The sequence below is a fragment of the Pieris rapae genome, chromosome 5, assembly GCF_905147795.1.
Source record: "Pieris rapae chromosome 5, ilPieRapa1.1, whole genome shotgun sequence".
NCBI classification, from domain to species: Eukaryota; Metazoa; Arthropoda; class Insecta; order Lepidoptera; family Pieridae; genus Pieris; species Pieris rapae.
This window is the reverse complement of record NC_059513.1, coordinates 7,546,179-7,562,305: the sequence shown is the minus strand read 5'-3', so window position 1 is coordinate 7,562,305 and position 16,127 is coordinate 7,546,179. Positions and strand designations below refer to the sequence as shown.

Genomic DNA, 16,127 nt, shown 5'->3' with positions numbered 1-16,127 from the left:
AGAAAAATATCTTAACTACGGTAATAAAGCGTTTATCTATTAAAAATTAATTTCGTAACAAAATTATCTCAGAATTCAGATCGGAGCCCAATCAAAGTACTAATAATGATTAAGTTTTCTTCGAATTTTGAAATGTCATTATGACAATTTGCCTTAGCAGTTGCCCTGTCAGTAATAATTGTCAGACATACCTTAGGTAAAATACTTAGAGCCCAAGAGGGCCTATATAGACATTAGTGGGCTTGAAAGATTTTTGAGCATAGTACAGTGGTAGCAGTAAGATATATACATATATAAAAACCTTTAGGCGTTGGCCTCATATTTCTGTATCTGGTTTCGCGATCATTTCTTTTTCTTCTGTGCCTGACATTGGCGGTAATTTTTTTCACATGAGCTAATGCTAAATGTGCTAGGAAGAAATTGGTGCAAATCCGTGATTTGAATGCAAAACCTCCTAAATAGAAAAGAAACTAGCGTAATAACGTTAATGAAGTAATCAGAATTATTACGCATTAGTTCCATTCAAGTCTTCTATGTGATCTTATGGAATTCAAGAATACATAGTAAATATTAATAAATATAGAAACTTAAATACATTTATATTTACGAGCCGGTATACTTAAAAATATAAAATAAATTAGTGGCCCTATATCCCTTTTAGTATTGCGCCAGATCAGGCCTATCTATGTGTTTCATGATCATTTGTCAATCTAATAGGTGGTAGACACACGAAGTGTATGCGCACAGAAGTAAATTCCACTGGTGGACAGGCCGGGGATCGAACCTTAGAGCTCGGGGATGAGAGTCGCACGCCGAAGCCACTTGGCCAACACAGCACTAGTCGTTTACATACTTTTATATAAATATACTAGCAGACTCGGCCAAGCGTTGCTGTGGCTAACGTCTTTGTTATATTACATAGTAGTAACTAGTAAACTATTCAAGGGAAACGGTAGGGGAACTTATGTGAAACGTTGGTACTTTTAACAAAGCGCCATCTATTAGAATTGTATCAAATATTTGCAAAAATTGCGACTATAGACTGTCAAGTATAAGTTGGCGTTCCAGTGGCGGCGCCTCCTACAACCCTCTGTGTTGCCACTTTTTTTGTTTAGTTTGGATTGATGGATATTCTTAGAAATTACATTAAAGGTAAATAAAAAACTTTATAACAAAAAATTATTTTTTATAGTAATTATGGTCTGTTAGAGGCATTATTCCTTCCATGAATTCTTCAGAGTCATCTGTGTCAGAAGAATCTGAGTCGCTGCTATTCAAATCAATTAAAAATGGTTCCATTACTGTTTCAAGGCGGTTGTCTGTTATACGATAATTATTTTCAACATTTATAACGTGATTACAGTGTTTCTGCCATTCTTCAGCAGTTATTTTGGAAAATGCACTATGGATTCTCTGTTCCATGTTTTCAGAGAGGCCAGTAACATTTGTGTCTGCAAATATTCTTTTGAACGAACTCCAAATGAATTCTATTGCATTAAAGTCACAATGATAAGGCGGAAGTCTTACAGCCTTATGACCATGTTTCTTTAATATTTCATCAATTAAGTAGACATTCTCCTGATTGTTTTTATAATTTCATACAATTCTGCTTTTTTCATGGTTTCCAAGTATGAAAGATTGTTTTTTTTTATGAAATCTTGCATCTCTTGTTTCTTACTGTTCATTGTCACGCGTTTATTTATTTTAATACAGTGATATGACGCATTGTCCATCACTATTAATGAATTGGGCTCTAAGTTTGGGATAAGCTTTTCTTGTAGCCATTTACTGAAGTTATCTCCATTCATCTCGTCGTGATAATCTCCACTTTTGGTCTTAGATTTGAAACACAAAAGACTATTGGGGATAAAACCTTTCTCACTTCCGGCATTCACTATGATCCATCTCTGACCTTCTGAGACTTCTGTAAGGACACCTTCAGTTTCCTCAGACTGCCAACATTTTTTAACTTTATAGCCAGGGTGTAAATAAGTCTCGTCCAAATAAACGATTGTCACTCCTTCTATTATTTTCTATTTCTCGTAAAAATCTTGATCGCCAGGCAACAACATCATATCGCTCCATGAACCATCCTTTTGGATTTATTCTTTTTATAACTAAATCCCAACTTGTGTAGTATTTTTCTGAGAGATTCTATACTACCCTTGAAATTGATGTCTGCCTTTAGATCACAATGTAATTTTCTGAGAGTAGGGACGGAATTATTTAAATAATAAGATTGGATTTTGCGTCTAATAACACAAAGATCAAAGTCATCCAAATCAGAAACAGTTAATTTTCTTTTTCTACTTTTACCTGGAGTGACTAGTTTTATCGTCTTAGCCTCGGAAGTAGTGTTCTCTGGTGTGGAATTGTCATCACAAGCTGTGGATGTGGAAGGTCCTTGAGCTGCTTGATTAGGGACTTCAGTTCTCGCTGTAAAATTACTTTCCATGATTTTTCCCTCTGAAACTATACGGTTCACGGTTCTTTCAGAAACACCTTAAATAAAACAAAAAATATTTTAAGTTATCCATCAATCACATTTACTTTCAAAAGCAATTATTATTTTTCCCTAAATTTGGGGATATAAATATCACTTTTAACTGGCAGTACTTTACCTGTCAAAGCCGCTGTTCGAGCATTCACTTGTTGAAATGGAATAATCGGCCCATTGTTACGTTTCTCCTCTTCACAAAAACGTTTTACAACTAGAATAATTTCTCTAGCTGCACTCCGCACTACTTTTGGCATGTTTCGTAATGATTTTTACACTTTAAAACACAAATTATTAGCACCGACACACGTGAGGCTACCAAGCTGTTAGAACTGTCAACACAACTGTCAAAATTAGTACCTTTTTCTGCCACACGCCAACTTACACATGACAACCTATATAATAATTAAAGATCTAAGCTATCCTATCTCTTAAGTTGGACCAGACTGCTCACGGTGTGCCAATTTAATTTAAAACCGGTTAAGTAGTTTAGGTGTCTATCGCGTACAAACATCGTGACAGGAGATTTATCTATATTAAGATATATTAGAACAAAAACTTTTTGAAACTATCCGGGCCGAAAACAATGAACTAATTAAAAAAATTAAACACACGCCATACGTCAACAAAAAAGTATTATTAAAAGATTTTTTCTAATAAAGAGCTAACGTTGATGTTTTCTACAAATGGGTTCAAAAGTGCGTGATGTTGGAGCTTTTCTGAAAAAAATACGAGCAATCCTGTTAGGTAGAGAGCACAATTTACACGGCCGATTCCCGCCATACCTTTCGCCTAGAACGATTCCTCCTCCCGAAATTCCACGTTGTCCGGATTACAAGTATTCCAACCAATATTATCATGAGCGGAATGCGTTCCACTCTGTTCAGCCTCCAGTGGTGGCACCAATCGCCGAGGGGCCACCACTTAAAATTGGCGGTCCTGGACCTCTAAAGTCAGATTCTGTAAGTATTTTTGAACATAACTTTTCTAAAACTACGGTGAACAAAAGTCTGCGTACTAGGGAACCAGTGGCGTAGTTACATTGTGTGGCACTCGGTGCGGAAGTTGGCGGAAATTTAGCAAGAAATTTTTATGCTAGCGATTAATTTTTTTTTGTTTGTACATTGTTCTTAAAGTTGAGAGACCGGGTGGGGGTCACCCAAAAAAGGGAACGTAGATGGCGCTTTATTTAACAGCGTATTGAATTCTATAAAATCCAAGTTTAAATAAATATCACGTTGATGCCTATTGTATAAAAGTACTTGGCTTGATACCAAATCTAAGCAAATTTTTTTTTATTGGTCAGATATTAAGAATGATGGCTAATCCTGTATGATTTGTAGATTTGCTTCAATAGTCCGCCTACACCCGGCCCTGCCTGGTGGTGGGATGGCCACTGCTATTACGAATGCGCTCCCGACCCTCCACCATTACCTGTAAAACAACCAAAAAGCGATCGACATACTCCCTGTCCGCCTCCTTCTAAGGAATAGCTTTGTTGAGTGACATTTAGTCTGGACATAATGTACGATTTACATTCTTAAATTTAACTAAAACAGATTTTTACTTAAACTTATTTATTAATTGTGGGCTGTGCTGTCCAACAAAAAAACAAAAAACGCTCAGATGGAATTAAATGCAAGTGAAGGTTTTTCGTACATAGTTTATTTTTACTTGTTATTGAAAACATATATAGTACATATAAGGTAAAAAATTACACGTGCAATGGATTACTTGATCCTCCGGATTTGAATTTAAATTAAATGCCAACAGGCTAGGCAATTAATTCAATAAACGTCATAGACGCAAGTGATTTGCCTAGCTGTTTCATCAACTGGCTGAACATCTTTCGGGCCGCTAGTTAAACGTTACCGTTTAATTAAAAGACTAGGCTGTTAGTTGAACCGCCAATATAGCTAGTTGGCTGCGACATATATACCATATAGCACTTCTTACTTGATGAAAACGTGTGCCATTTCCTCGATTCAAACGTAAAATAGAACAAGTAAAAGAATGGATTGCGCCGACCTGAAAAATGGGACAAGGACAGATAGGGATAACTGATACTCAGTTTTTTACCTTAATACGTTTGTGGACTTTTTTGGAAAGGCTTTTTAATATGTCACTAAGTAGATTTATTGCATTAAATAGGGCACGACTAACTCAACTTCCTACTTAAAACTCTTTTAATACATTTGTAGCATTATTACATATGCTATAACACTTCTTAATGCAAAAACACACTTTCGGTGTTTGTTGTATTGTGTCAAGGCATCCCAAGAACGCAAACGGCAGCCTTTCTGCACCTTTACCTAAGTACTATCATTTATTAGAGCTAAAATCGTGTTAGATGGAATATTTTATTATTAATAATAATTTCCATTATCTGCAAATACTTTTGTTAATGTTCCTCGTAGTTTTAAGAACGCGCTCTAGACTCTGTAAGATTCTCAGCTAGTCAAGTAAGAATTATTTTTACTGGTTTTTATAGAGTACGAAAATCAGTGTGTTCGGTCATCTAAAAATAGACCAGATGAATAGTTCATATGATAATACTATTATAATGAAAATAGTTGTTTGATATTATTGTCTTGGTATTTCATTACCATAAGTCAAGGCGAGGTTGTGTAATATCAGACAATGATGCTCTGCCATACATTATGTATAAACACATTTCAAAATGCATATGTAAATTTTGTACCCATAATGCCAGCCAATTAGTACACTCAATAAAATACTAAATATAAATTTAATAATTACAAAAACTTAATTGAATTTAACAGAAAAGCCAAAAAGGGTTTCCCACACCAATTTCAAATTTACATAACAAACCTTTTGTTTAGTTTTTCCCGTGATTCGCCGTTAACTAAAGTATATCAATAGCAGGCAGAGTTGCCAGCTATTAAAATACTAACTCTCATATTTGAAGGCCAATGTCGAAATGACAAAGGTGTATTAAAGATGAGAAGCCCATATAAATCGATGAAGTCTTTAATACCTATGTACTCGAAAGTACTTCGGGCGGCAAGTGCTTAGAGGAGAATTCATAGAAATTCTAAACTATGTAAGTTATTTTCTGCTATTTAATAACAGACTTGGTACCTAATGAAGTTTGCAAATTTAATAAAGCAATGGATTCGACTCGATAGTATGAGAATATTGATCAATAACTTTTTTGTTACCGCTTCACTGAGATCGGTCAATGTACTGCGTTAGATCAGTACATTGTTTTAAAAATATAATATCCATAAACGACGATTGGATATATAAATTGACATAAATGTATTTTACATACATAAATTTAAACGAAACAATCATATAAGGTGCATGTTCATCTGAATCAAGCCGATTTTAACACGTTTTAAGTACCTACACACGTAAATACACACCCAGCACGCATTCTCTCCGTATACATTCTTTAGTCTGTATACCTTTATATTGGAGATTCTGTAAGGTTTTCTAAATAAATAAATAAAATAAAAGCAGCTTCATTGTAGTTTTTGGCAGAAATATAGTCGAAGTATTGTTGGTATCATGTTCCAAATGATTAGCTTATAAATGGCGACTCAATTTTATAATATCGAAAAGTATGGCAAAATCATTTTTCTATACCTATATATACCTAAAAGCTATCAAACGTTTTGAATGAATAATATGCCTATATATACCTCTGAAAACCCTATTATGAAATATTATATTGTGTGATTAAGTAATTTTCTATAGGCTCTTATCCTGTTTCTCATAGATAAGAGATTGCGATTAATATCGGATGCCTATGATCCTCGAAGTACGGAGAGCTCAAGAGCACTCATCGCTAGTGATTAGGAGTAATCTGTTGAACCGTATCTACCAGTTTACGACAGGCGGTTAGCGCATGAGCGAAATTACGCCCGGCCAGTCAGTCCTTCTAACATTATCACCCGCAACACACGCATCATAACCGCGAATAAGATACACCCTCGTACAGGTTGTGATGTGAAATTTTATTGTGTGTTTTGGGAAAGCTGTAAAAATGATACACGACAGTGAAAATTCCGAATTAGCGACCCGTATTGCTGAATTCAAGAGCGATCCGGAGAAACTCCGCGAGGCCTCTGAGTTTGTAGAGCAACTGATTCAGCAAGCAAAGAAAGAGGCAGAGTTAAAACATAAAGAGAAAGAGAGAAACAAATTCGTAAGTATCAATGTATATTTATCCCGGTAAGGAAATGTGGATGTGCTAGGGTAGGTGAGTTTATTGTATTTGCAATAGAACGCAAATCGCTTCGTCGTTAGAAATAGCAGGTAGACTGAAACTGCATGCTATATAGCACTTCCATCATTCTGAAATTTCTATATGAAACGATTTGATCAGGGTTAATCTTAGGACAATGGACTTCGATTTAAAATATTTTTATATTATAATAAAAAGCCTATATCGGCCTGATATTTATTCAAAAAAAGTAACTAAGACATTATTAATGTAACTTATCGTACATATTGTATTGTTTAATTTGATGTTATCTTTGACGTTATCTCTGATCAAATAAGCGATAATGCGGCAATATTGGTTATTTTTTGGTTATACAGTAATTACTACTCAAGTCTACATTAGATTAGTTTCCAAAAACGTATTTTCAAATTTGTATGAATATCGACATGTCTATACTCTCTTTCCATATTTTTATGTATAAAACAGCAGTACATATAAGAGTTTTATATACCTATATAGAAACTGTTTATTTACCTACGTATTGCTTATAATTTGTTCCGAACTATTAATACACCTACTATACCTATGCAAAGCTATTTTCTCGCATGTTCGTGACTTCATACAATCACCTGCCATTAATATACAAAATAATTCTATTGTAATTTCTGCATTTAGAAATTATTTTCGTTGTGATTTTCATTGCTCGCTTTTGCAATTTTGTAATTTCGTTTGAACTTTACTTAAATACTTGATTTATTTGTTATTTGTTGCAGGAATCGCAGGAGTTGGGCTCAAGTAAGTATATTCCTTATTTTCTTATTTACATTTTGTTATCTATAGTTTTTTAATTCAAAGCAAGGTTATTCTAGAAACTCGCACCACTTTCTCAGCGGAAATCTATGTCTCTTTAAGAAAGTCTTCTCTAAATTAAATCGCTCGTAATTATAGACATCATTTAATGAGGTTCTAATTAGCAATATTATTCTAACGGCTAAATTGTTCATTATTAAAACAATTGGGAAAAAAGATCGTTAACTGTCAATACTTTGACAAATAAAAGAAACTGAAATGTTCTTTATTATAAAAAGCGCAATAAAAGACCATTGATTAAAATTATAAATAAGGATTAAAAACTCTTTATAATGAAGTCTCTTAAAAAAGTATTCTGATTAGAATCACTCATCGTTTCCAAAATCTATGTTATTAACTAAACTCCATAGAAAATTGTATGTTTAGTATAAATTACTTTGAGCAGAATTCTAAATTTTTTGAGATCGGGCTGCGGAATTCTGAGTTACCCTGCTGCTGTAAGAGCCGACATGAAATCCATGCCATTGCAACTTGGTGAAGAAACCGTCACTATTTTCAGTTATTTTATATTTTTATTGTTTTTATATAAAATTTATTTTACAAATATCACTGTATTTTAGGACGCTGTACAACTTTTATACGAGTACTATATAAAAGTCTTTGCAATAGGTGTGTCGCGTGACCCATTAGCACCAGCCGACATTTGTATTGCGAAGCGTGACCTAATACATACAGATTTATATGAAAATCACATGTAAATATTCGAAGTTTTTCGTCAATTTCGAAGTTTACATGAATATTATATTCACCGGTTTTAAATTAACATTTTTTTTGTAATGCATAGAGTTGAATATTATTGTATATTTATCCCATATTCATACCTTCGTCTCGTCAAACTGTGTTTACGCTATTATAAAAAGTCATAAATGAATTAGTTAAAACAATGCAAGTGGAATGTTTTTTTTAATACATAGGGGGGGGGGTGTTGTAGTTTAGATAAATACTCGCCAGATGATATATTTATCATAAGTAATACGAATAATTTTAAATGCATAGTTGGCAATAAAGGCAAAAACTTAGCGATTAAAAAGAGTGGCAAAATCATAAATAACCGAGTTTTCTCTTTATGCTATACTTATTTAATATAATATATATAACATCGTGTATCATAGTACTGTTCATTAAAATAAATAATAGATTCGTACTAGTAAATACATTAAAACTCTAATGTTTACCTACTAACTGCTAAAACTTTCATGCTAAACTTAACCATGTGTAATCTCATTAACCCTATTAGGAGCCTGTTTAAGACTGATTAGAATATACTTTAGTTTACCTACTTCAGTATATATAGTTTGATATATTTTATAAATCAAATCATTTAAATCACTGTCACATATCATCTGGAACTTAACATAACCACGGAACTACGTAATAATTAAACTAGTACTTTTTCATACCACTTTGCCCAGATATAAACTTATTTTACGGTCATTTGTTCAAAAATTCTGTATAACGTAAAAAGATATAATTTGGTTGGTTTAACAGAGACACATACGTTAATTCAATCCTTATAACGCAATAGCCACTCTTCTTTCTATTCTTCTTTCATCTAGAGAGATTAAAGAAGTTTCGTTATTGGGAGAAGAGTCTCCCTATAACGAAACCTGTCTATAACGAAGACAAATGCTCGGTCCTTTGAAAAGCGAACACGGTATGTAAGAAGTGTTCACGACATCTTTTCTGTTTTGTGAGGAATTTTGTATATAATTCTATGTACCTCTCAATATCACTAGAGCAATGTCGCAAGCTTAGCATCGCGGAACATAAGTTTATCATTGTATTGGAAGTTACCTGTTACAGAATACGCAGATATTGCTCTCTCAATTAAATAACTGATACTACAACGGGACGGATTTTGGAGCGAACGCAGCTTCTACGAATATTTTACATAAAAACCATATTTTCTTATAAAGATTACCTATTTTTACTTGTCGTTAAAGATAAAATTGAAAGTGATTTGGATTACTTATATTTCTGTTAAATTACCTATTTTTTTTAATAGAACAGAACAGAAACGGGCATGAGGCTCACCTGGTGTTAAGTGATCCACCGCCCATTGACACTCTCAATGCCAGAGGGCTCGCTATTAATATACATATATTTAATGGTCTATAGATGTTTTTTCGACTGAAAGTCACAATTTACAACAAAGATTCGGATTCATGTATAAAGTAATATTAATGTACCAAAAACATCCTTTTACTAGTTAGTAAAGGTGCACAATGACGGATGCCAACAATCAACAATAATTGGTAATGAGTTGAAAATAACAAAGCGAAGTTAAACATTACGAAGCGCTGACGTCAACATTAGTAGTAATTCATAAGAACAATATCTTTGAGAAACTGATTTTGTAATGAAAGATTTGAAAATTTTTTAATAAAACAAAATCGTATATCACTTTTATTTATAAGTTTTTTAGGAACGTAATTTGGAATGAAATACCGTGTTCTTACATTTAGGAGGTTGGAAATAACATTTATTATGAAACGTAGATACCTATATATCGCAATAGTAATAGTAGCAAACGCGAAACAAACGTGTTTATTCCAGGTTCTTTGAGACAATGTGCCTAAAATACGCGTCGACCTTTTAAGGTCTGTGTTTCAGATTAATGTATCTGTTTCATGATCCTTTTTCTTGATAGATAAGTAGGTGATCAGTCTTTTGTGCACACGCCTACTTTTTCGGTGTAAGTCATGCCGGATTCCTCACGATGTTCTCCTTCACCGTGACCGAGTGTTTAATGCGCTCATCGGTTCATTGGTGGACGGCCGGGGATCGAACCTATGACAAGTCACAAAAAAATAATTCAAATATTTTTTTAATCTTATTGACCGTGCGATTCATTCTTAAGTCTTATATACTATATCTATTATACAAGTACATACTTGTCTAATATGTACATATTTAGATCAACATATTTTAAGTCGGATGTTACTATGAATAAATATTACAAAAATATAATATAGGATTAGTTGTCACGACTTTTTATTTACTTGATTAATTTCATAAATTACACCATGCTCGCTAATAAAAACGCACTTGGACATTATGCTGTCAGCTTATTATTAGGAATTAATATTTAAAACGACATTCAATTATATCTTACCTTAAAAGAGAAATAATCCTGTATTACTCAGAAAGACTATTAAACCACTTTCGTGCTTATTAAAAAAAAGTGTACCGTATTAAAGCGGTGTTTGTGTAGTAGCTTGATAAATATCTTGAGGAAACTGGCATTCCTAAGACCCAGGAATTCGACGGAGTGTGTAAAGCAGAGAAGGCTAATAACGTACTTGTTTATAAGAAAATCAAATGATGACAAAACAGATACGAATAATCTAAAGTCTAGACATAAAAGGTCGGCGCGGCGTGGTAGCGCGTTTCGGTACCAATCTTGGCTAAGCTTCTGAGTTCTTAGCATTATTAAAAAACTACTATTGCTATTTTATATATATTTACTTTATGAGTGGTTTGTAAGCATAGCCTTATCTAATCGCCTGAGCAACATGTCTCAAACTTGCGATAAGAAGGTTTGCATGAATGATATTAATGCACTAAGTATATAAGAATAAAAGATATAAGAAAATTTAATTATATACTGTTAAAAATTATGAAAAAGAGAAATGCATTGCAGAAACAGATTTTAGTTTAGTAAGTCAGGTGCATAATATTATAAGTATAATGTATACAAGCAAAACGCAATTTCTCAATAAGATGAAAAAGTTAACTGTAGTTTCTCTCGAACTACTTGAAGTCGTGCTTGTCTTGAATGATTATTAAAGTTTCTACTCCTACCTGTATATGGCATAGGTAGATCAAAAGAAAAGTCACGATCCTGGTACCCAGACCAGCGATTGTTATTACTTTTAACTGCTGCTAGTTGATAAAATCGACGACGTGTCAGGTCATTGTCATATTTGTCTAAGAAATAAAAATGACGAAAGAAACGTATGCAATCTGAAGCCAATACCCATATTATAGTGTTGTACCGTTACTGGATTGTTATTAGGTACTTATTATCAAACATAGTCGAATTAGTTAATAGAATATACTTAATTTGCGTGTAAATTCCATCGCATTTACCGCACTGTATTACGGATACATATATTAAAATAAATTTGAATACTCCTGGATTTGGAATAATATCTGGTTACGGAGCACGTGTAGATAAATGTTTACAATGAAAGAGGAGATATAATTATAGCTAATCTCAAATCAATAACAATCACAGTAAACAAACACATATTATATACTTACTGCCTGTTCGCAAATTAAGTAGAACGGAAGAACTGGCAATAAAATCTCCGCCACTCTTTTTAATTGACAAAATTTTTTTTGTGACAATGTTTGTAACCATTACACCGTGTTCCAACTGACATCTTAAGTAATTAATAGCTAATTATTACTAAAAAAATAAAGATTTCTGCTCTATCAGCAGTAGGCACGGTGAAATAGGAGCGCGCACTTACATTCTCGTGGGAACAACACGCAAATACATAGTCGACATAACTAACATAATTATGTTAGATGTTTTATCTTTGAAATGCATAGTTACATGCTTAACTATTTTTTAAGTTCCTTAATAATGGTATGCAAGATTTTGTATACTTAATAATATTATAGGTACAAAACTACAAAGTAAATAGAAATATGCAACGGTCTGAGCTTTTGCCTGTCATGTCCCTACAAACAGGATCGATAGTACGCCTAACGCCACCCTCGTTTAATCACCCCTGGCTCAGAGCACCTAAGTTAACAATATTTTACCTTATATATCCGCCGTGACTGTTACGAACTTGTTATATTCACCTACACATGAGGTTTATAGAATGCCCCTGGTTGTATAATTTTGAAATTTAAACATAATTTGTTTATTCTACATATTATGGAAAGAGAGAAGAGAAAGTTTCTCTCTCCCATGCAAAAGTCTAGGTCTAGTCTACGTTTTAGTTTAAGAACATAAAATATCTCTGCACAAGTGTACTCTATACCTCCCGGGCAACATTTCATTCAATCAGGCCTCAAAATCCGTACCTCAGTGAACCCCCGCTTCCGTGAGGGGTGGAGATAATTTTATTGAAGGTAGACACAGCTTTGAAGTTCTACCTCAGACTTTGAGTGTGTATGTGATTCTAAAAGTTTTCTAGCTCGAGTACCTATTTCTTTTTATTTATTTCATGTAGGTAATTTAAAGCGTTTGGTTCAAGTTTTGTTTTGTTTCGTTAGTGGAAATTGCAAAGCAGTTAATTATGTAAAAGATATTATATCGTACCAATATGTGCTTTGTGCATAAATGTACGCATTTTAATAGGTACCTACATTAGTCTTTTCAAACTTTGTTACATCAGGGGCCTTAGATTAAAATTATTTCGTGAAAGGTGAATGGTGCCAATCGAATTTATATGGTAGACTATCAAGAGTTTCACTTTTATTAAATTCAAATATTTTGGATTAAACCGTTGACCGTTTAGTGCCACATTTTTTCGTATACAAAACAGATATGGGCGTATTTATCTTAATTACTATAACAGACTTAGAAATTATATGCGTTCGAATGACATTTAAAAATATTTGAAGATATACCGTCAGTGAAGCTTTAACCACCTAGCATTCTATTTAGCATTATATTTATTACTAAATAATACTTTTCCTTTTTCAGATAATGTAAAAAGGCGCCTTGGTCGAGCTAGAGGATTTGTTATACGAATGTTTGACGCACTCTGCAATTGTACGCAGACTGCAGCCACTGCCGCACGCACACACGCAAGGAACAACCCATTTACAAAACGTTAGACGCACAATCAATTGTTAGAAAACCAATTCTAAACTGTAGGTATGACGAGAGCAAGTTTTGGCTGACACGTAAATCATAAAATTATATATAATTGGCGGATAATCGCTAAAAGAAAAATAATCATAAGACAAGATATATAAATGGTGGAAGGGTTACTGGATATGATGATATCCGCCAATACTAGAAATATGTATGTTTTTTTACACTCATACGCTTCTTGGAATACTCCGCCATGTATTACTTACGAGGACAAATTCTAGTGGAATATAAAACCAGCCGGAAAATGTTACTTGAAACCCTATTGTACCGGGATTGCTTGCAATAATTACTTTGATTATTGTTGAATACCTACTTTGCAAATTTAATAGGTAAACAAAACGTAGGCACAACGTGGATGTTAAAGAATGTAATAATTTATGTAGTCAGTAGTCTTCCTACACCTAATTTGTGTTAATGTGATACCCCTATATTAGATAAGTAGATATATTATATATAGATACGCTTATATATATAGGTATCCAATTTCATATCAATGTTTAATTGGTGGCCGTGTGGTGATTATATGAATATATCAAGAGATTCTGACTTATTAAACAACTAATCAGATCATCTCCGCATTACATATTTTCTAATGTGACTTTAAGTGCACATATGCGAAAGTACATATGGAAAATTATTGTTAATTTACAATCTAATAATGTCTAGACCAAAAAGCCTGGTTCAAGCATACAGATAGGGCTTAGACTTTGATACAATTTTTAACGTGGCAAACGATCATTAATTCAGAGACAATTTTAATATGAACTACCTGTCAAAGTCATGGCAGAATGACAGTTCGCGCCAATGTATGTAATTTGCCAGTGATGTTTACGCTTGTGTATAATTTAAATATGTACTTATTATATGTACGTAGTTGTCAACTCCAATTAATATAACACTTGTAATGATATAATGAAACTTTGTCTACAATCTCATATAAAGATACAAACCTATTCTTATATCTGAATAATATCTTCTTTTATACAATGACTACAATATTAAGAACTTACCTATACATTTCGATAGTTTTATTCAGGGTTAAGACATTTTATACCTACTATGGATATATTGATGTATAGATTTAAGACTAATTTGAGCACAATTGTAAAATAGTTTTATTGGTGTATGAAGTATGGAATTTTGAAAATAGATTACTTTTATGACAAAAATTACCTTTTGAGGTAATACGCTTTTGAACATCTATATATTTGTAAACCATAGTTGCAACACGAGTCTTCTATTTTATTTTAATAGACTCATAAATGTTTAAAAAACCAATTGTAGAGAAACGTACTAATTAAATATACCTTTGATGTGTAGATAAAAATCCGATTAAATTAAAACTGCCTGAGTTGATTCTTGTAAGTGTTCACTTACAATGAAATACTGAGTATTTAAATGTAACTTATGGAGTTAACGTAAAAAGACAGTTAAAAAAACGAGTGTGACCACACGACTGAAGTGAAACTTCTTTCGCTCCATCTTGTATATATATATATATATATATATGTGTGTATGTACAATATATATAACATATATGTACACACACATATATTAATTGTCTACAAATATTTATTTCATGTTTTCATTGGTAAATTAATATTTTTGCATAAATCGTTTATTTTTATATATGTGGTTGATTGTAAAATTATTAATTATTGTGCTTAAATATACGGAACTTATTTGGCTATGAGGGGAAGAGAGAAAGAACATGTGCGCGTGTACTGCTGTCTCTTGCTTATAACCCCCACTCAACTTCCGTTCGCCTTGTCCGATAACATTTTTCGTAACGCTTACGTCACGCGTTCGCCAGCTTATTCCCCAAGTCAAGCGTGCGTAGAAGTTTCACTTCAAAAATTTATAAATTGTGCACACAATATTATTCGAGTCATAATATCTACCTCAACTTAAAATTTTGCTTTCCTATCCCATTTCATTGATATCCAGAAATGTAATATAATATGTATGCGATAATGGCCTTGACGATAAATTGTCGAAGGATATAAAATACATGTTACACTAAATCACTGTAAAAGGTTTGGAAATTTCATATCGACTATAAAAGTAACGATTTTTGGCTCACGCAAGAAACGTTTTCATTGTTTGTGAACAGCAATTAGACTTCCTTAGATATGTTCTTGATATAAATGTTAGGATTACGTTTACAAAGACTCAAAGATTGGTGTATTAAAATGAATGTTAAATGTGATATCCTGCCTCTAACTTCCCATGTGATCTGACTTGCGAATTCTTCTATCTAATAAATAATTTTGTGAATACTGTCTATCTCTTTTGACGTTTTAAAAGAACTTTGTTTCATGGACATTTTATGCAACGGTAGAACTCCATACTCCAATGGAAGTTTAGGGACGAATTTACTTGGATGGTATTATTAGATCCTGGTATAGTCTGTGATATTAGGGTTATTAATTTGAGTCCAATTTTAAACGGTAAAATTAACAGAATAAATTGCTTACATTTAATTAATAAATAGATACTGTTCTTCCTTTTTTTTAGTTCGAGTTTTCGATTCAAATATAAATTTTAATTATGTATGACAGTTCCCTCTGTAGCTTGATTGAATAATAAAATGCATGTTATTTTTAAATCAAAACTGTTGTGGATCTCATACTTACCAATAGAGGGCGCTTATACAAAAATGATCTACGCGACCATTTCGGGTCTAGTTTATGGAATAAATGAAATAGAACTAAGAATAAAATGTG

At 32.9% G+C, this 16,127-nt stretch overlaps 2 protein-coding genes and 1 long non-coding RNA gene across 3 annotated transcripts; 2 read left to right on the top strand and 1 right to left on the bottom strand.

Moving 5' to 3' along the window:
- Nucleotides 1-2,253: 2,253 nt before the first annotated feature.
- LOC123689224 lies at nt 2,254-2,682 on the bottom strand. The gene is made up of 2 exons (XR_006750247.1): nt 2,622-2,682; nt 2,254-2,502 (listed from the first exon to the last, which is right to left on the bottom strand). It is a non-coding gene; the product is annotated as an uncharacterized LOC123689224 (long non-coding RNA).
- A 449-nt stretch (nt 2,683-3,131) lies between these two features.
- Nucleotides 3,132-4,052, top strand: LOC111000633 (leucine-rich repeat extensin-like protein 5). Its single transcript, XM_022270154.2, has 2 exons — nt 3,132-3,459; nt 3,841-4,052. The coding sequence occupies exons 1-2, from the start codon at nt 3,184-3,186 to the stop codon at nt 3,988-3,990; spliced, it is 426 nt and encodes a 141-aa protein (XP_022125846.1). The 5' UTR covers nt 3,132-3,183; the 3' UTR covers nt 3,991-4,052.
- A 2,299-nt stretch (nt 4,053-6,351) lies between these two features.
- Nucleotides 6,352-15,684, top strand: LOC111000634. Its single transcript, XM_022270155.2, has 3 exons — nt 6,352-6,671; nt 7,463-7,484; nt 13,228-15,684. The coding sequence occupies exons 1-3, from the start codon at nt 6,510-6,512 to the stop codon at nt 13,359-13,361; spliced, it is 318 nt and encodes a 105-aa protein (XP_022125847.2). The 5' UTR covers nt 6,352-6,509; the 3' UTR covers nt 13,362-15,684.
- Nucleotides 15,685-16,127: the final 443 nt, after the last annotated feature.